Source organism: Aquarana catesbeiana, linkage group LG02 (genome assembly GCF_042186555.1).
Source record: "Aquarana catesbeiana isolate 2022-GZ linkage group LG02, ASM4218655v1, whole genome shotgun sequence".
In the NCBI taxonomy this organism is placed as follows: Eukaryota; Metazoa; Chordata; class Amphibia; order Anura; family Ranidae; genus Aquarana; species Aquarana catesbeiana.
In genome coordinates this window covers 665,481,015-665,503,300 of record NC_133325.1, presented here as the reverse complement: position 1 = coordinate 665,503,300, position 22,286 = coordinate 665,481,015, and the positions used below count along the sequence as shown (strand labels likewise).

Below are 22,286 nucleotides of genomic sequence, written 5' to 3'. Positions count from 1 at the left end.
AAGTTTTTTTTTTCTTTTTTTTTTTTTTTTAAATGGGATATGTATTATAGCAAAAAGAGAATTTTTTTTTTTTTTTTTTTTTTTTTTTTTTCAAAACTTGTTGCTCTTTTTTGTTTATAGCGCAAAAAATAAGAGGTGATCAAATACCACCAAAAGAAAGCTCTATTTGTTGGGTGAAAAATGATAAACATTTTTTGTTGTATGACCGCTCAATTGTCATTCAGATTGTTACAGCGCTGAAAATTGGCCAGAGCAGGAAGGGGGTGAAAAAGCCCTATATTGTAGTGGTTAAAAGTGAATAAACACTCAAGTGGAAAAGGCTGTGTGTAAAAAAAAAAAAAAGGGTTGGCGCTACCTCAAAAAATACATATATTACTCTGCTAGAATCAAATTGGGAATCTAATACCTCTGATTATATATAGAATATAACTACAACATGATTAACAATCCGCTTCAAAACAATATACAATAAAAAAAAAAATCAAAACACCATGATAAAACGTGAAAGAAAAAAATATTATGAGGGATACAGTTCTAAAGGTGATAAGAGTTTATCATCCTACAGCTTTCTACAGCTAATGCTACTAGCTTTTTTAAAACGTCTAGTGTGCATGAGGCCCAAAAATGACCTTTCCTTTTCAATCTGCAATGGCTGAGAGCGTTGACCGGAGTGTTCTGGGGGGGGGGGTCGTCCCCCTGTCGGAACACAATAGCACAACAGGGGAACCTTGGATTGTTAGTACAGCGGCTCCTTCTGAGCTGTCAGGTTTTTTTTTCATTCAGCTCGCTGAGTTAAAAAAAAACAAAAAAAACTAGTGTTGTATACCAAGCTTTAGGCTTTAAACTGCCTGATGTCAGGTGGTTGGTAAATATTATTATTAATATTATACTCAGTGTTAAGCTGTTCACTACAGATAGTGTATGGTTTTTTTTTTTTTTTTTATTTGGATGGTGGGGAAGGGTTAGACCACCTGCTAAGTAGATGTTGTTGTTGGGGTGTGTGTGTTTTTTTTTTTTTTTCTTCTCTCTCTGTATTCTGGCTGGGATATTCAGCCCTATATTTGCCTCGATGACCATTGTCACCAAAAAAAGTAAGGTGAGTTGTCAACAGAGCAAGATTCATGGGTGAATCATTCAATAGTGACAAATGTTACAGTGGCAACTGTAACGTGGGAATCCCCTTCAGTTTGGAGTGATTTCCTGTTGAAACTCTAGGACTAGAAGGAAAGTGTATTCTCCCCTGCCCTTTACCTTTTCCCTACTGTATTCAAAAAACAAAATACACTGTAAGTTTCCTGTCTTAAAGTGTATCTAAAGCCAATTTTTTTTTTTTTTTTTTTAGTTGTGGGATAGAGTAGTGAGGGGTTAGCACACCTGTGAGGCTGTTGCTGTATATGTGCTGCAGGGAACCGTCTTAACACTCTCGATTTGTCCTGGTGAGCATTATTGGGACTCAAAGGTGGGGGAAACTCCAAAAGAGGTGATTTTTGTCACTTTTTAGAGAGATTTCTGCTTGCTTCCTTGTGTTGATGGTACAGCAGGTGAAGGGAAATCTCCCCAAGGCGACACGTAGAACAAAAAAACTAGCAGATGTTTTAACCCTTTCAGTAGGGGGAGACCATACTCACTAGAAACATTTTGTGCTAAAGAATTTTTTTTTTTTATTTATAAAGACTAAAGTAAAACCATTGAAAATTTACCCATTTCTAATGTTGTATTTTATCTCTTTTTAATTTTACAGCATCAAAATACTAAAATGTGACAAAACAAAACAAATTATCCTTTGCCAAATATGGAGTGGTTAATAGACTCTGTTGAGAAGGACCTTGGCATTGATCAGAATCAACTTGCTATATCTGAAGCTGGCAGTCATGTAATCGCTCTTGTATCTCAAAAATGGCTTATCAACATGAAAGAACGCAAAACTGTTCCACTGCAATGCCCCAAGCTAGAAGGATTTAGCAGTGTAGAAATTAAGACATTTTTGCAGCGTTCAGTACAGAAATTACCTGCTGGCTGGACAAGGGTGGAGATTCATGGACTGAGAAAAAGTAGGCTGGCCTACTCATTGGCTCTAAACAATGGCTTCCTACAAGGACAGAATGGGGACTGTGAATCATTGTTTAGTTTTATGAACAATGTGGCCCAACAAAACTATAAGAACATGTGGTACAAAGCCCAAATGAGTTATGTGCAGCCCTATGAAAATGTACCTAAAGTGCCAAGCATGCAGGCCTTGGATGCTCTAAAGTTGTCTCTCCAGAAAATCTATGGTTGCCCTTTCATTGTCGCAAATCAAGCATCTGCCAGTCTTTCTCCTTCCAAAGAAAATGCCAGTTTTGTTGGGGCTCCTTCTTGCCCCAATATTGTCCCAGCTGAAGCTTTGATGGAATCATCTGGCATGTTGTATATTATCTTGCCATATATGCAGTATTCTTTATATGATGCTATCACATTTAGCCCTGCTAAGCTCGCAAACAGTCATGCCAAAGTACTTTTTATTTTGTATAATATTCTCCAGGCCATGAAGGCATGTCACTTAGCAGGCTTATCAAGTGGATCCATTTCATTATGTAACGTGGCTGTTGATGAAAAACTTTGCAGTCAGCTAAGGCCTAATTTTATTGATTATGAAAGGCAAATTGATAGCTCATTCAGCTGTAGGGAGGATTCATCAGATATCATAGATCAAGTGAAATCAAGTGCACTATGTGTGTCATGCAATGGTGAGCTGAAAGACATGGTTATTGACTGGATTCATGGAAGGGTTAGCAATTTTGACTACCTTATGTATCTAAATAAACTTGCTGGCAGAAGACAGGGAGATCCAAATTACCATCCAGTTTTACCTTGGGTTGTTGATTTCACTACCAAAAACGGCAAATTTAGAGACCTGAAAAAATCCAAGTTCCGTTTAAACAAAGGGGACAAGCAACTAGAATTCACATATGAGATGACAAAACAGGCATTTGTAGCAGGTGGTGGCAGTTCAGATCAGTTGCATGTTCCTCACCATATCTCTGATGTTCTCTCAGATATTACATACTATGTATATAAGGCTAGAAGAACCCCAAAAGCTGTTCTTTGTAATCATGTGCGTTCTCAGTGGGAACCAAATGAATATCCAGCAAGCATGGAACGTATGCAGGCATGGACTCCAGATGAGTGCATTCCAGAATTTTTCTCAGAACCTACTATATTCAAATCCATTCATGCAGATATGCCAGATCTTGACATTCCATCTTGGTGCAGTTCATATGAAGACTTCATAAATGTACACCGAGCACTTTTAGAAAGCAGAGATGTGTCTCAAGATCTTCATCACTGGATAGACCTTACTTTTGGGTACAAGCTGACTGGGAAGAATGCAGTGAAAGAAAAAAATGTCTGTCTTCACCTGGTGGATAATCACGCTAACTTGACATGTTATGGCGTTGTACAGTTGTTTGATCAGCCCCATCCCAAGCGTCTTCTTGGGCCTAGTTATACTCTTTTTGAAGCTCCTGCAGTAGTTACATCGAGACATAGCATTGTTGAGATGACTGCATCTAATAACAAACATACTGTCAATGATCTTGTGCTGGAAGCCACTGCTTGTGAGAGTCATTGGACCAGCAATAAAGAGAGCACAGCAGATGATGATCTAGAGCAAGGAACTGAGGCTCTTGATGTGCTAGGAAGTTCAGGAAAGGTTGTTGATCAGGCCAGTATACCCTCCCACCAAATTACTAGTTCCAGTAACTTCTCAGGTGAAAGCAGATCTCCTCCTATTAGGTCAAACAGGCCATTCAAGATTGCCTCAGAAGAAAACTGTGGAAAGATCTCTTTGCCTGAAGGTTTTAATCCTATACAAGCTTTGGAAGAACTGGAAAAACTTGACAACTTTTTAGTTCGAGGTTTGCATAGCACCATACTTCCAGTGAAAGAATCTAACAACAAGCATCCACTGGGCCTTTTAGATCTTTTTCAGAGAGATATACAAGCTTTGGGTGTTATGATGGCAGAAATAGTTTTTGCCCCAAGAATTCACACTATGGCCCCTAAATCCCCACTTCTGGAACGATATATTTTAGTTCGCAATCTTGGAAAACATCACATGAAAGAGATTCCTACACCTCTTCTACAGATGCTGGAGTCTTTTTTACAGCTACATGCTCCAGATGAAGAGCTTTTTAGCGATGTGGACATTGAGACACAGGTCAAACTGTTTGAGTTTCCTCACATTTCTAACGGTCTTCCTCCACCATCTCCCTCCCAGCTCCTGAGTCCATTTTGCTCAACCATTCCTTTCCCCACATACTTCCCTAACTTGCATAAATTTATCTTGACCTATCAGTCACGAAGAACAGAAGATGACAGCCAAGGTCGCGAGCTTGTGTTCCAGTTGTGGCAGCAGATAGATGGAATTCTTTGTGATATTACCCCTGAAGGATTAGAAATAATTCTTCCATTTGTCTTGTCGTTAATGACTGAAGGAAGTACAGCTGTTTACGCAGCATGGTATCTTTTTGAGCCTGTGGCCAAAGCTTTGGGCCCAAAAAACACAAACAAGTATTTATTGAAGCCGCTCATTGGTGCATATGAAAACCCTTCTTTTATTCATGGAAGATTTTATCTGTACACAGATTGCTTTGTAGCCCAGTTGATAGTTCGTCTGGGCTTGCAGGCATTTCTTTCCAATTTACTTAATCATGTGCTTCAAATACTTGTTGGGGTAGAGAGTTCAGGTGATGAAGGAAAATTGTTGTCTGGAACGGCTGAAGATGAGGAAAGTGGTGGGGAGAGCCCAGTTGCTGGGGAATTCGGTGAAGGTCACCAGAATGGTGTAGACCATAGTGGCTCTTCTCATGAACTTTTAGACTATACTTCTGGGGTTAGCTTTCATGATCAAGTTTACCTAGGAGAAAATGAGGACTTTCAAGGGGGACTATATGTCAATGATGCCCTTCATACGCAAGAACCAGAGTCTCTCAGTCTTGGAAGGTTAAGTGACAAAAGCAGTGCAAGTGAAGTCTCCCTAGGAGATGAGAAAGTGGCAGATAGTGACTCCCTTAGAGAAAAAGGTAGCATGAAGTCTGGAGATAGTAGTCAAGACCTAAAACAAAGTGAGGAGTCTGAAGAAGAGGAAGAGCGGGATTCTTCTCCTGGCCTTTCAGAAATAACCCTCTTGGTCAACACAGAAGCTTCAACTGATACAATTGTAGCCAGTGAAAACCAAGAACTGGAAGAGGACGAACCTGATTTAAATAATCAGACAGAAGAAAAAGAACAGAAGATTTTAATAGGTAAGACTATTCTTTATAATTTTGTAATTCTAGAAACCTGCTTACTTTATTATATAATATATTATTCATGTTAAATAAGAACTGGAAGCTAGAAGTAGATTAAACTGAATGACTTGCTGTTATCTGTTGGGAATTCTGGCAGCAAGATGTCTGTATATGAATTACCAATTCCACCTACCCACACTTTATTCCAATTCATTTTTTACTTCCTATCTTGTGACATGTTGTCAAAAGGACAGGGAATGAGGGGAAATCTAAACAGAGCACCATATCTACTTGTGCAATGCAAACATGTCATTTTCTTAGGGCACATTTAGACTTTAACTCTACCTTTTTTAATTAGCGTTAACTAAGCCAATTAAAGAATATGCTGGGTGCTCACCGCTCTTAGGCAGCCTGCGAGATCCTGTGCCTCTGTAAAAGCCTGGGTGGCTGCCTGATCCACAGCCAACTTGATATGTAGAGAGAAAGGAAGGTGGCGGCAAGGATAAAAACATTTATTGTATATCCATTAAAAATGAAGCATGACATACGCAATGCTTGAATGATCAGTAAAGGCGTTTCACACTCCTGTGCTTATTCATTAATTACCTAATGAATAAGCACAGGAGTGTGAAATGAATTAACTTATCATTCGTGGATTGTGTGTATGTCATGCTTTATTTTTAATGGATATACAATAAAGAAGCTTTTTTTTTTTTTTTTACCCCTGGAAGTGCCACCTTCCTTCCTTCCTTCCTTCCTTCCTTCCTTCCTTCCTTCCTTCCTTCCTTCCTTCCTTCCTTCCTTCCTTCCTTCCTTCCTTCCTTCCTTCCTTCCTCATTGAGTTAAAGCGGGGTTCCACTTTTTAACTTAATCTTACCCCCTTCAGTTAATTGCATAAATGTTCAAATGCCGCACGAAAATTTTTTTTATCATTGTAATTACCTTTTATATTGTACTTTTATTGTGGCACTTCCTGTCTCTCCTCCCATCGGAGTAGGCGTGTTTATTGCATTTCCCTGGCGCCGCACTGTCTCCTGGGAGCTTAGTGTCAGGCTTCCCAAGATTCAGTGCAGGAACAATGATCATGCTTGTGAACAAGCTGTGAATGAACAGCATTCACCGCCTCCAGGAAATCAATGCTTGTGGGCTTCACATGCCTACAAGCAAGATGGAAACAGCCAGCATCACATTTTTAAAGTTATTCTTCAGTACGATAACAGACAGAGACTGAAATATTACACCCAAACTATGAGTATTATTTTGGGATTAGCCAAGTGTCTCAATGACCTAAAAAAAAAAAAAAAAAAAAAAAAAAAAAAAATTGGTCGCCGGACTCCCACTTTAACTAAATCAATTGCCCTTGCTTTAGGAAAAACCCACCCAGAGGGAAAATACTTTTGATCGATATACTGAAATCTCAAAGCAATAAATAAAAACTTGGTGATCCTATGCCTACACCACATGTCATAAATCCCCTTTACAGGTGCTTAAGAATATTACCATTGGCTGGATATGTTTTGAGAAAGGAGGAGGATGGTGGTGGTGGGTTAGACTTGGAGGGAGGTCCATTTCAAGATCATGTTGTACATCGAGCATACTGGGCCTTCAACAGCCCACTCATTGCTTGTCATAAAATGTAATGCCCAGTTCCTCAATAAAATCCACCCATTTTGGTCTTGCCCAGATTTCTCTTAGGAATCAAAAAAAAAAAAAAGTATCCAAACTAAATGGCTCCTACCCCAATTCCCAACTTTAACAAGTCTAAAATCATGTTTGTTCAAAATAAAGCTTTTAGAAAACCTATATGCTGCATTAAAAGAGAAGTAAGGGTCCCCCCCCCCATTTATACTTACCTAGGTAGATGCAACATGGAACCGATGCTGCATCTGTCCCCCGGCGTTTCTACACTGAGAACAGAGCCATCGAACATCGCCGATGGTTAAGTTCTTAGATCCCCGAGAGGAGAGCTGCTGACTGCTGAAAATTGGTCACAGGAGTGCAAAACTAATTGCACTCCTGTGACCCGTAGGAGTAGCCCAGCCAATCAAGCTCAGGCTGGACTTCTCCTTTAAACAAACCTATCAATTAAAAAAAAAAAGGGTAAATTGCTTAACTTTCCTGTTATAGAATTACCAAGGGATCAGTTCAGAGAGACCATGCTTATCTTTACAGTATTACTTGGTTTCAGTGTGAAAGTAAAGGGATCCCTGGGCAAACTCAACATTTTTATTACCACCAACTACTTAAAACTTAGAATGCCTTGTTTGCAAGTCGCACGTGCAGAGCCCGCCAAGAAGTCGGCACTGCACTAATCGCAGGCAGTGAGACATTTCCCGATCTCTGCAGCAGTGAATCAGGAAAAAGGTCACTGCCTGTGATTAGCGTAGTGCAGTGCCGACTTCCTGGTGGGCTCTGCACGTGCGGGTTGCGAATACATCTGAGCTCATCCTTGCCTAAAACCATTCTTTTTTTCGATTTATATGCAGGTATAATACATGGTGTCTTTATCTATTATATGATGACCTATAACTTCTGCTGGTGGTTGTTATGTTATATTTACTTTAACTACTCTTTGATCAATATGTAGCTGTCAGTTTTTTTTTTTTTACTTTTTCAATAGTCTTGGATCCATTTTATGCTACCTTTTCTACTTCTATTCCTTTTTTATTCATAGTAGTGGACTTTCCTATCGTGAATAAAAAAAAATCAGCATCAGACTATTGTGTTCCATCGGCATTTATGGTTCTTCACTAATTAGAACTGAATCGTCTCCTCTATACTAACAATAATTTACAAAGCCATCCATAACTCTGCCCCCAGCTACATCACTAACCTATTCCCAAAGTACCAACCAAGCCACTCTCTTCTGTCCTCCCAAGACCTCCTGCTTTCTAGCTCTCTTGTCACCTCCTACCATGCTCGCCTCCAGAGCTTCTCCCATCCTTTGGAACTCCCTACCCTAATCTGTCCGACTGTCCCCTAGTCTATCCATCTTTAGACAATCCCTGAAAACCCTTCTCTTTAAAGAATCCTGCTTCTAATTAATACACTGTTTTACATCCTCCATCAGCTCATCCCCCACAGCTATTACCTTTTGTATCAATTGACCCTTCCTTTTTAGATTGTAAGCTCTAATGAGCAGGGACCTCTGATTCCTCTTGTACCAAATTGTAATGTAACTGTAATGTTTGCCTTTATTTTGTTAAGCGCTGCGCAAACTGTTGGCGCTATATAAATCCTGTATTATAATAAAAATAATCAGATTTGTATACTTGCTGTTTTTCTTTCAAAAACTGCTATACAGTATAGTTGCTTTTGAAATTGAGGTCAACTAGATGATCATGTCTTTTAACTGTATACAGTTTGAGTTTTGATAGTACAAAACAAATAACCATGTCTGTGCATCCTGCCTTTTAATGTACATTTATTTGGAATTTAGGAAACTGAGTATTTTATATTTTTTGACACAGTATACCTTTTATATTTGCATTAGGTAGGATTTTAGATTTGCAGGGGTGTTCAACCTGTGGCCCACTGAGCCCTCTGATGTAGCCTGCAACCTCAAATCAGGGATGCGCATGCCTGGGATCGGCAACCTATTGATCGCAATCCGGGCTGGCCGACCCACCATCCCAGATCATCAAAGTGCAGTGAGCTGACGCTGGCAGCAGGAGCTGCATAAACTGATGCTTCCTCTGTATGGCTGGCTTTCCTGCGGGTTAGCTGCACTGAGCCATAGACTTCTATTATATTTTGCAGGTTTGGGGCACTCTCAGAAAGCACGGCTAACCTGCAGGTGCACTGCGGTGCAGGTAAACTGCAAGATATCAGTGTGGAGCGGCCTTATAGGGGCTTAGAACAGTAAGGTTTTGTGATTTGGGGGGCAGTAAAACCTCATAGTTCATTATGGCCTGTGACCGGTTACCAAATCGCTTAAGTGGCCCTCGTTCTTCAAAAGGTTGAGCGCCCCTGTTTTAAATTTCTTCAACTCTGTCTACTACAAAACTTTTTCAAACTTGGTTACTTTGTATTAGTTTAACATTATCAGGATAGTTTCCTGTGTACTGTACGTTTTATCTGGGTGCACTTTTGTTTTGCAGATACAGCTTGTAAGATGGTAAGGTGGCTTTCAGCCAAGCTAGGTCCAACTGTGACCTCCCGCTGCATTGGCAGGAATCTGCTACGATTACTCACGTCCTGTTATGTTGGTAATTGTTTGTCTCTCTTTTTAAGAAATTGCTGTCTCGCATGCTTCAACTTGATAACTTGACAAAGCAAATCCCAATCAGTGCACACATGTATGATTACTACATTTATTCCAAAAATCCAGCTACTGCCTTATTTAAATAATTTGAATATATTGTTTTGTTAAAAAATTGGACCACTAGATCTGTAATTAGAACTAGAATTTATTTTGTTTTGCCTGTCCTGTGACAACTTTTTGCATGCCCTTGCCCTGTTCACAAACCTTTTTTTAGCCTCAAAACTGCAGCTTTCTATAGACACAGCTGGTTGTTCAGGTTTGATATGGATTCTTTTGTTTTACAAACTTGTATGTTACAATTGCCCAAACACTGGAGGGAGCACTCAGGTGGTATTCTCTTGGCTAGGGGTATTGGAGAGGGAGAAATGGTGATCAGACATGAAAAATCCAACCTGGGCAGTTGCGGTTTACCCTAAGCCTAAAGATGTGTCTGCTGGGATAGAGGCGGGAGAACAGACATGTATCAGATCAGGTGAACTAAAGAAAAAGTTCACTTTTTGGTAAAAAAAATAAGAAATGCATATTTTTTTTCTTTTTTTTGCATTAAAAAAAGGGCATTTTATTTATTTGTGGAGCCTGTAAAGATTGCTGGTGCCATGCAGGTCTCTAGGGGTAAGCAGATACAATCTGACAGGATGCATGAATAAACTACCACAGTTCATTGAAAACTACAAGCTGATAGCTGCAAAGGCTGCCAGACCTTGTAGATTTTCATGCACAGAGCCCTGTCAATCAGTGAAGCGGCCAGTGGAGCGTGTGGAGCCCCCCTCGGCCACGTTTTAAAAAAAAAATGATGACAGCTATCGGGGAGGGAGAAGAACCCCGCTAGCTGTCACAGGGATTGGGAAGGTGCGAGGGGCCTGGCCTGTTCGCAACATGTTACACCCTGAATATGGGTGTAACATATTACGACAGGTGAACTTCTTGTTTTAAAGCGGTTGTAAACCACGGGTGTTCAGAAAAAAAAAACCTGCAAGACAATGTTATAATGTGCTGATATGTATCGCATACTAGCACATTATGAAATGCTTATCTTGGAACAAAGCCCTCTAGCGCTGTAAAGTCACTGCTGAGAGGGCTAACATGTCCCCCCTGTCTTTCTTCCGGGTTTGTGAGCTACGGCTACGTGATTGGCTGGAGCGGCATTGTCCTCACTACTCCGGCACAAAGCTCTGAAGTTCCGGCAAGGTATGCCAGACCTTCAGAGCCATGCGTCAGTGATGTCACTGCTGCATGCAGAGTGAATATCTCCTAAATGGTGAATGTTTAAGAGATATTAATTTTACCTACAGGTAAGGCTTATTATAGGCTTACCTGTAGGTAAAAATTACCAAGAGGGGTTTACAACTGCTTTAAGTTTGTACTCTTATTTGATTTGCAATAGTTCTATCTCTATCCAAAATAAGTTCATGTATGGTCAGCCTTATGCATTTTAGCTGTTACTCACAAACATGGGTAATAGTGATGCTGCGCTGTAAGCGCTCCACTTACTGGGAATAAACTAAAATAAAGTGCAAATAAAATAATGAACTATCGGTATGAAATGCTAATAAACAGTATAATCTGTGATAAAGTGCATATGCAAATAAATCTGAAACAGGTCATCAAAAACAGTGACACATAATAAAGGCTAAAGTGCAAAGTGCAAAACTGTGCCTGTACAATCCTAGAATAGGTACATGACAATGGTGATATAATAAATGCACAAAATAAACGTCCAAAGAACCACCCCAAACTTGGTTGGTCAACCAACGAACTATATATAACAGTCCCAAAGAGACTAATACATCAATACAAGAGAATGGATGAAAGCATCCAAAGTTGAAAATTGGTGATGGTTCCCTTCACTGTGAAATAAAAATGGCCAATGCCGTTTAAAATTGAGAGTATTACCTCTATGCTATTTTAATAAATATCAGTTCATACGGTATTATACTATCTGGGATTTTCTTCCATTTATACCAACCTGAGTGAACCAATTTGACAGGAGGCTGTACCCATTCTAAGGAGTGTTGGAGAGGTGGCTGTATCCATTTCAAAGAGTTACCGGTGGGTCCACTCTAAGAGGGACCGTTTGAAGATCCCCTTGGTCTCCGAAGCATCAGACCCAAGTTATGCTGTAACCTTACAGCAGTAAGGTGAGGGGCTAGTACACACTTAAGCCTCGTACACACGATCGGATTTTCGACAGACAAAGTGTCAGACTTTTGTCTGAAGGGCGTGTGCCAGGAACTTGTCTTGCATACAAACTGCACACAATTGTCAACACAACAAACACAAACGTAATGAAGTACTACGAGGAATTTCAGCTCTTAAGCGCCACCCGTTAGGCATCTTCTGCTACTGGCGTGTTTGGTGAGCACTGATTCCGAGCATACGTGTTTGTACTTTCAACTTTTGTGTGACGGACTTGTGTACAGGCGATAGGAAAATCTGACAACAGACCGTTGTCCGCGGAAAATTTACTAGCCTGCCATCCAACATTTGTTGGCGGAAGCTTGGACAACAATTGTCTGATGGACCGTACTAAGGGTCGGATTTTAGGCCAACAGTCTGTCATCACACAATTCCCTGGCGAAAATCCGATCGTGTGTATGAGGCTTTAGGTGCCATCTCAGCTTGGATTGGCCAGGCATCAGACGTTTTTATTGCACTATTCACGGTGAAGGGAACCATCACCAATTTTCAACTGTGGACACTTTCATCCATTCTCTTGTATTGATGTATTAGTCTCTTTGGGACTGTTATTTATATTTATATTTATATATATATATATATATATATATATATATATATATATATATATATAATGTGTGTGTGTGTGTAATATATATATTTGTTGGTTGACCATCTAAGTTTGGGGTGGTTCTTTGACATTTATTACCGTTCATGTACCTATTCTAGGATTGCACAGGTTCTGTTTGGCACTTTAGCCTTTATTATGTGTCATTGTTTTTGATCCGTTTCAGATTTATTTGCATATGCACTTTATCACAGATTATACTGTTTATCAATTAGCATTTCACACCGATATTTCATTATTTATTTGCATTTGCACTTTATTTTAGTTTATTCCCAGTAAATATCAGAGAGCTCACAGCGCAGCATCACTATTACCCAGTTATCTCATTATCTGCTAAGGATCAGCTGACTAGGTGCCTGCTGCAATAGGTCTCTGGTTCCATTTAGTAGTTGACATGGTGGGAGTACCACCCTTTTAACATTTTACTCCCGATCATCATTGATGCATACTAGCTCATTATGGCTTTGCCTTACAGGGTTTTTTTTTCCTTTTTTTTTTTTTTTTTTTTTTACATGTGCAGGTATACAACTGCTTTAACTTGAAAAATGTTGAATAAATTACATTTTGTTAAAAGCGTTACTGGTAAAATATGCATCTGTTTTTTCAATTGAAAAATTGCAGTGTTAATAATATATGCATGATTCCTATCATACACAGGTCACCAGAGACATCAGTTTCTATCTAACATGGAGGAAAATAGCCCACTAAACGTCAAGAGACCAGTGTATGGTGATCAGGTGTCTAGGCCTGTGCTAGAGTGCCTGATGCATATGGCTCATCTTTATGGAGAACCTTTTCTTACCTATCAATATCTGCCTTACATCAGCTACCTGGTAAGTTATAATTATTGCCGGATGCCAAGCAGTAAAAAAGAAAAAAAGTCTTGTATATTGATGAAATTTAAATGAATACACTGAAAAGATACTGTTTAACAGTACACAAACATTGAACAGCATTTATTTTTTTTGTAATCACTCCTTAGTCTAGTCATTCAAAGCCGAATTCTAGAATTTGTGAGATGAGGCCAATTTTGTAAACGAACATACCTGTAACTACCATATTGTACACTAGATTCTTCTGTTTGTAATAAGTGGACAAATCCATAGAAGTTAGTGAGAAACACAGCACTCAGTAAAATTAACTGGAAGAGTATGAGAAGTGGAAGTTTGGTGTATGACTCAGAATGTAGAATAAAGACTATGAACTACACTGGTCTCCTCTCACACTCTGCACTGAAAACTTTCTAGTGGAGCAGGCAGGTTAAAGGATAGGTTCAACTTTTGGAACATTATTACATGATACACCCATATTTAGAGTGTAACATGTTCCAGCACAGCACACCGCAGCACGTAAAAAAACAAAACAAATAAACCTTTAGGCTAGGTTCACATATGTCCGGTGCAAATTTCCAAAGCAGCTGTTCAGCTGCGATTTAGACGCGGTTCAGATGCAAATTTTTGGAGCCAGAGGCCACCGCCATCTTTAACATTAGCTGGTTGTTTAAGGAACAGACCGGGAAGCCGGCTGACTAAAAAAAAAAACATTGCCGGCAATAAAAATTGTGAAGAAAAAAAAAATGGCGTGGGGGTCCCCAATCTATACCAGGCCCTTTCAGGCCTGGTACAGTTTGTAAGGAGAACCCCATGCCAAAATAAAAAAACGGCGTGGCGTTCCCCCTCAAACACATAATGCAGCTGCTGACTTTTGATTTTAGGACACTTGCCTGTCCTGGAGTCCAGCGATGTCGGCACCGCAGCTGATGTTTCCATCGGCTGGTCTGGTGCTGCCGTCCCCACTGCCAGTAAGAGAACACGGTAGTGAAGCATTATGCTGGGATCGATCGGCGAGCCCGCGGCCTTGCTGCACAGTTTCATGTCATCTTTGGCTGCCATATACATTCCTGTCTTCTTTGCATCTTTTCCTGCAAGATCCTTCCCTGGCTTTTCCATATTGTGCCAGCAGTCCATCACAGCGGTATACATTGCGCTCTCCTACTGGCCCTGCGGCAGGGGGAAGAGGAGGGAGCCGAACTACGGATGTAATGCGACGCGGCCCGGTCTCCCGGAAGTGGGGAGCGGATACCTGTCTTTGACAGGTATCCACTCCCCCCTCACCCCCCAAAGGTGCCAAATGTGGCAGTGCCACCCAGTGAATGCTGGATTGGTGACATCACAAGGGGGAGATGCCACCAGGCCTAAAAGTCTGGTATGGATTTGGGAGGGACCCCACGCTGTTTTTGTTTGTTTGTTTTTTAAATTGACATGGAACCCGCCTTAAAATCCGTACCAGACCCGAACGCTTTTTTTTTTTTTTTTGATCCAATTTGTGTTCAAAACTGATGAGATATGTTCCCATAAAAGGCAGGGAGTCTGGAATTCGCATCTGAATTGCGCTGAAGTGTTTAGAAAACGCACAGGGCTCTTTTTAAAAAAATTAGCACTGCCGCTGCACCGCGTATATGTGAACTGACTCCATTGAAAGATAGTTTTATTCACATGTCATGCGAATCGAATGCAGTTCAAAACGCATCCAATTTGCATATATGTGAACAAAGCCAGTAACCTGTCTAAAGGCTGAACACCTACTTTGATAGAAGCTGCCACTATCTGGAGCCATAGCAATGGAGCACCTGATTCATTGGTCATATCACACTGATTCTGAATTACCAGAATGCATCCTCAGTAGAAGATGCTGCCTTTCTTGCCAGATCACTGCGGAATCACATGAGACAGAAATGGCAGCAAAAGTTTACTTCTCGCTGGTTCGGCCAATGAGAGAGCAACTCTAATGGGGAATTTGACTTGGGTTTCTGCTGACAGCTCACATTCCCTATGAAAGGGCTACACTTTGCAGGATTCTCCATAAAACTGACACATTCCCTCTGTTAATTAGGTGCAGACCTGTGCTGCTTTTTATTTCATCCTGAAATTAAAACTGCAGCAGGTGGCACACATAGATCTGGAGCAGGCTTAGTTTTTTTTAATCCAAGTCATTTTTATTTAAACTCTTTTTAATAGCAATAAAAGTAAGGAAACGAAAAACAAAGAGCAGGCTTAGTTAATGGTGCGCGCGCCACTTCTGTCAGTTTCCTGCACCATTGCTTAGTTAATTCTCTGGAATGTCATAAACACCATTTAGTGCAGATGTTGGTTTTTTATGCAATTGGCATAAGTACCTAAATGTGTCTTGGTATTGGCCTCTGTCATCCTATGCATAGCACCGGGGGTGGAGGGCTGCTGCATGCACAAGTGTTTAACAGGAGAAGAAAGTAAGTAAATGACTTGAACTGTGTTGTTTTGCGTTCATTGTTTGGATAGCAGTGGAGTGACACCACTGTGTTCCTATAACAAAGTAAGTAATGTCACCCCCCTGTCTGTGCTGTAAGGCACAAGTGTAGTAATGGGAAAAGTGGATAGATAGAAATCCAGTTCCTTTAGCCAGATAAGACTGGTCTTTGTGTATTTCAGCTGTGTTTTAGCTGTTTAGTCCAGCTTCAGCTTTTGCTTGCTATAAAGCCTGTTTTGTGTAATAAAGAAAAAAAAAAAACGCCTGTTCATAGTTACACAATATCAGAGCTGAGAGATTGGTTTTGTAGGATATGAAGCGGAAAAGAATGTGGAAGATTATGGAATGTAGTACTGGACCACTTAAAGTGTGCCTCGATTTGTTGTCAATCAAGTGTGCAACTAGCAAGGAAACCGGAAAGAAAAATTCCTGTATTGCAACTGGTGACATGGAGTGCAAACCTAGCATAATATTCAGTCTTTTCCCTTCCTACATTGGTTTTATTGTATCACAATGTTTTTTTTTTTGGGGGGGGGGGGGGTTGGATAGTAGAAAATTGATCATACTCTAATGAGAGATGTCTTTGCCAGCAGAATATTTGAGCACATTCTGCTCATCAGGTGGCCCTACAATACTGTAGATCATCTTCTCTTTTTTTTTTTCCCAGCAAACTATTCAGTGTTGTAAAGAATTGTGTAAATGAATGGCAAATGATGCTGTACAAGTTTCATTAAGTTTTTGGCTAATCTTAAAATCCTGAGATTTTACAGATTAACATCAGATGTATAAATGACACCCGCTAGAAAAATAATTGCATTGATAAAAAAGAATAAAAACCCATTGTTGGTGCAAACATTTGAAGATGAACTCTAGGCAGGTAACTTAGAATACAGCTAATATACAGTACATGTAAGTAATCTGCACAACCTGCCCAAAGTTATGCATTTCTGTCCATCCAGCCCTGAGATTTACACATTTTCAGTAGAGCCAGGTTGGTGACCTGACTCTTGTCTTCTGCAGTTAAGCCACACAGCTTGGTTAATTGCTTGTCCCCAGCCTGTGACAAAACAGTTGAAAAGCAGAAAAACAGTTGTTTGCTTCCTCCACCTGTCTGCTTTTCAGTGTCAGCATGTGCAGTTGCAGCACATCTGATTAATCCTCAGATGATTAAAGGTGAAAGCAATTCAAAATCCGGTATTAGTTGCAGATCACATATGTTTTTTAAATAAAGGCATTCTTTATTAGAGAAGATGAAAGGTCTTAGGGTTTCGTGTTTTTCTTTCAATCTGTTTTATTATTAAATTTGAGGTACAAAACCAAAAACCATACAGTAGCCCAAGGCACTGGCAAGTAATGGTGAAAGGGCACAACTGAAAGGTCATAGCAGTGGAATACAGTTTTACATTTGAATTGGTACAATAAATAGCACCAATGTGGGGCTCTATGATTCCAGCTCCAAAATTGTCATTGAAGGGCCACCACAATTATCTAACAACAAATTTATACTTCCGTGAGTTGCGATTATCCCTAGCAGCTGCTATAGCCATTAGCAATAATCACTGTCTTCTTCTGGTGGGGGTGGCTTCCCCTGGCCACCCCCTGCCTGGAGAAGACAATGGCCCAGCAGGAGAGATTCCTGCATCAAGACTGTCTGTCTGTGCTGATGGGGGAATCAAGCGAATTTCCTTCCTGCAACCCATAGTTGCAGGAATTAAATTTTGCACCGTGCATGGCCGGCCTAAGTCTCTGCAGGTTTTGCTGAACCAATCAATGTGCACTGTACATACAAATTTTGGAACTAAATTCATGTTTTCATGTATAGTCTTTTCATTAACTGGCATTGTTCACATGCAGGTGGCTCCCAGCAGTGGGTGCAGACTGAACAGCCGCAAGGAAGCTGGTCTCCTAGCTGCTGTCACCTTGACTCAAAAGATCATCATCTACCTTTCAGACACTACTTTGATGGACATTTTACCAAAAATGAACCAGGATGTCCTACTGCCAGTTCTAAGCTTCTTGACCTCTACCACTGTTGGGTAATGTGCACTGTATATTGTATGTTCTGAAAAAAAATGTAGAAATAGAGGTTACCTGGTGTGAGAACTGCAAATCAAACTGATCAATGAACATTCATAAGAAAATCTGAAATTTTATAGGAAAAATTGACCTTGATGTCTCCTCCTCCTAAACCACCCTTTGATCTGTATGTGACTAGAAGCCTTACTGACCTATAGAGCAGCCCAGGAGGTGGAAGGGGGTGAGGCCAACCTTGACTGTAATTTTTGCCCATATCATAGGATCTACTTATTTATTCTGGCATATTGTGTGGTCATTTTGATTTGTCCTTGTTCAAGCTTCTGTTGAGATATATTTGTATTATCTAACTTTAACCCTGTTGACTGCTGAGTATTTGTATTATACTGTAAGTATAAGCTGGACTTCTAGCTAGTCCCTTTATAATGAATGCAAGGTCCTTGGTTTAGTAACACTTTATCTGGTCTCCCACGGTACACGGAACATGGAAACGCAGTAGTTGTAGCTGTGTGCTTTTGGTGTACTATGTAAGAACAGAAAATATGAATAATACACGGGGTTCTCCTTCATAACCAGTCTGAGTTAAACCTTTAATTTGGCAGGATAAAAATACCCGATACCTGAGATTTGTTTACTATGGGTCGTACAGTCAGCTTTCTTCCTCCACGTTTCTAGAACATTCCTTTGATTCGAACAATGAGTACATTTCATCATTCAGTATGAGTGTTTAATGTTCTTTATCCTCTGAGTATCTTGCCCACACGAGGAAGTAAAATGCATTTTTAAAGATTATAGACAAAAATGTATTTCCTCTTTGCAGAGCAGAGAGTAAAAAGAGAAGCATATGTGTGAAAGCTCCATCCTAGTTTCTGTTCACAGGAAAGCTAAACCATAAGCTTTAAAAGCCCATCATTCTTCCAAATTCTTTTCTGGTGAAGACCATGGTTTCAAAGTCCTTAAGTTTGAACTTTACACATTCGAAACTTGTGTGTTTTTTCAAGAAAATATCAACTCCATACCTCCAAATAAGACTTTCTTTAGACCCAAATATGTTCCTACTAGAGTATAGACAAATCTGTAGACACTGTGATCTTCTTGTTCCTTTTGATTTTTGAAAGGCTGAGCACCACTTAGGACATATATGGGTGAAGTCAGATTTCAGCAGCATAGAATGCATTGAAGTAAAAACCCTTTTGCCTTCTGCTGTTCTTCTTTTTGGACATGGTATGTCTGTCCAAACTTCCCCCTTAGAAATTTTTTATTTTTATTTTTTTCCAACCTGGGACTTGGCGTAGTACAGTTTTCCTGTTGACCACATTATTTTTGTTTTCCTCCCAGTTGATAGTGTTTTTTTCCCACTTCTTTTTGCTGGACAATGTTAGTTCTGTAGTCGTCGCTGGTTGAGGCTCATAGTTTTTTTTTTTTTTTTTGTTTGTTTTTTTTTTTTTTTAGATGGCAGCTTCCCCTTAGGGGGTGATAAGCTGTGCTTTTCTGGAGGGTTAGGTTGATCCCTTGGTCCCTTGCCCTTGGTCATGGCAGTTCCCCTATTTTGCTTGACCTTTTCTTCATCCATTCCTGATTGAGGTGTTTATTCCTTCAAATACCCTTTGTGCCATGATCTCCACATCTGTTAGGGCTGGTTCACATCATAGAAACGCAGTCTGCATGCGTTCTGGATGCATTTCTGCATGTGCATTTTTGATGCGTTCCAGTGCATTTCTTCTCATTTATTTATTTTCTTCACTTTAACCACTTCAAGACCAGGCCTATTTACAAGTTAAAACATTTTTTTTTGCTATAAAATTACTTAGAACCCCCAAACATTATATATATTTTTTTAGCAGAGACCCCAGAGAATAAAATGGTCGTCATTGCAATATTTTATGCCACACTGTATTTGCACAGCAGTTTTTCAAATGCAATTTTTTTTTTTTGGAAAAAATACACTTCAATGAATTAAAAAAAAAAACTAAGCAGTTAGCCCAATTTTTTTGTATAATGTGAAAGATGATGTTACGCCAAGTAAATAGATACCCAACGTGTCATGCTTTGACCATTGGCTCCCGCTGCTGTCAATCAAATTCAGTGACTGGGGGCGGGGCGGGCCGAGTCCTGCTGTCTGTGTCTTTGGGATGCAGCAGAAGGACTCGGAAGCGTGCCCGCATGAGTGCCCCCAGGGAAAGCCGCTCAGGAGCCAACAGCGCCGCTGGGGGACCCCAGAAATGGAGGATCGGGGCCGCTCTGTGCAAAACCCTTGCACAGAGCAGGTAACTATGAGATGTTTAAAAAAAAAAAAAAAAAAAAAAAGCTTTACAATTAATTTACGTTAGTATTAGGTTACATAAGTCACAGCAGCTTTACCTTGTGTGATGTAAATGTTAGACTGTAGTTTACCTTTAAATCTCTTGAAATGTTGGTGGTACTGTAAAAAAATACACTGTAGGCTTGATCATAAAAAGAATACTCCAAAGGGTTTTACAGTCCTGGATAAATATTTGTTCGGTAGTAAAGCTTTGACCAGTAGAATTTATTCAGCAAAAATTACCTTTTTAATTTCCGCTTTATCCTCAGATTGTGTACATAAAAATGTATTTTTATCCTCAAGGTCAACATTGTTTCTATTCAGTACATCCTGCACTGCCATAAATACAATACCCAATTGTTTAATAATACATAGTAGCACAGCATATAATAATGAAAGGAGTACATATTTATAAAATAGGCTCCTTTTCATCTTCTATCTGCCTGCTCAGCGATGCATATCCCTACAATATTTAGCCAGAAATCATGATTTTTCTTGGAGCATAAACTTTATATTTCTGAAATTATAATGTAGACAGCCCATGAAAACATATTATGCAATGTTTGGGAAGGTGATCAAAACAGAATATGGGTTAGAAAGAGAGCACATGGATCAAGGGGAAGATAAAAAGGCATAATAGTTTGAAGCAGGAGGTTTGAGTGCAGAGTGTAAAGAACAAAGAATATGATTTGACTGGTTAATATCTGATTTTCTGCTTGTTACAGTAATCTTAGCTTAGATTGAAAGGTCCATTATTTCTGAAAATATCATATTCAATTTTACATCCTTAAATCAAGGTTACAACATGTTTGCGCTAATCAACATAGCCAGTTGTAGTCCTGTTCGGATAGATGCAGCATTTATAGTTCTATCCACGCTAGCTATACTATTACCGGGATAAATGAGAACGTTCAGACACTGATCACTACAGTGTACAGCCTTTTTGGATATGTAAGAATTACTTTTTAGTAAATTTTTATTTTCTTGGCATGTAGAGGACATTTTGAAACCCACAAAGTGAACTTAGAGGATTAATAAACTTAAGAACAAAGTTGTACTATATTGCAGATTACTAGTCCTTAAAGCATTTGTGAACCCTTACCTTGTTGCGCAAGCCATTAAGGCTGCATTCACACCTGAGCGTTTCAAAGTCGCGTGATTTTACTGCGATTTTGTACAGGTCACCAATGTAAAAGCCAGAAAAACGCCTGTAATCTGCCCCAAAGAATCTCATGTTCTTTTTTGAGCTTAAAGTGGATGTAAACCCGAATTATTTATTTATTTATTTTTTTTTTTATGTCATAATGTAGAGTATAAGATTTCCTATCATTTGAGCCCAGTCTTGCCACAAAGAGTTAATCCAGCTCTGAGCAATCCTCTTTTATTGTTCAGTGAGATAAAACTTGACAGAGAAAAACTTTGTTAAATCCTCCCCCTTGCTGTGAGTGACAGGTGATTTACATATCTTGTGCACTAGCCTAAGAGACATGCATTATTTTTTAATTCTCACCCCCACTCCTTTCTTCAACAGCTCTGCAAGGATTGGCTGTTCCACACCTCAGCATGATTTGGCATGCTGAAGTCATGTGATTACTTTCCTGTCTTTTCACTGAATGTTAGAGATCATAGCAGAAGTTCAGTGTGAGAAAATGCATATTGACAAGGAGAGTGTAGAGGTGGGCGGGGAGTCTACTGACATCACGACTCCACCCACCGAGCTCCAGACAACAGACCCACCCACAGAATCTGCAGTTTTTTGGGTCTCATAACAGACAGACAGAGGGGAGACATTTGACAGGTAAAGATACATGCAGAAAGCATGTATATCCTTGTAGATAACCCCTATGGCAGTAGTTTAGAAAGGATGACATTGGGTTTACATCCACTTTAAGGCATTTTTCAGGTGTTTTGCTTCAGGTGACAAAACGCTCAGATGTGAACAGGTTGTTGACCGTTTTTTTTTTGGGCGTTTTATGAGCTGAAAACGCTCAGGTTTGAATGCAGCCTCAGTTTAAAATAGAGATGAAATGCAAAATGTGTGTGTAATCTCTGTTCTCAGCTGCATAAGAAGCTCAGAGAGCTGGGGGAGGAGAAGCAGCAGTACACTAATCTTTCCAGTGTATCGCTCTGTGGGGACGGGCAGGGGGTGTCAGAAGGCTGATTATTGAAGGACAGGCAGACTGTTTTCCCAGCACAGTCAGAAAACTGACCACACTGGGAAGGCTTTGTACTTATGCACAGCTTTGGTCAGTTTAAAATAGCAAAGCAGGAAGACTGGCAGGATCATCTGGTATTTCATGCAAAGGAAGCAATACAAAGAGAACAAGA

General features: G+C 39.9%; 1 protein-coding gene across 1 annotated transcript in view; it reads left to right on the top strand.

Moving 5' to 3' along the window:
* WDR81 (WD repeat domain 81) overlaps positions 1–22,286 on the top strand; it is a 95,046-nt gene that overhangs the window by 12,891 nt on the left and 59,869 nt on the right. The window contains exons 2-5 of the mRNA XM_073616624.1: positions 1,742–5,285; positions 9,371–9,478; positions 12,995–13,170; positions 17,477–17,658. Coding sequence (XP_073472725.1) covers positions 1,793–5,285; positions 9,371–9,478; positions 12,995–13,170; positions 17,477–17,658 — 3,959 coding nt within the window. The 5' untranslated portion in view covers positions 1,742–1,792. The remainder of the gene's footprint in view (positions 1–1,741; positions 5,286–9,370; positions 9,479–12,994; positions 13,171–17,476; positions 17,659–22,286) is intronic.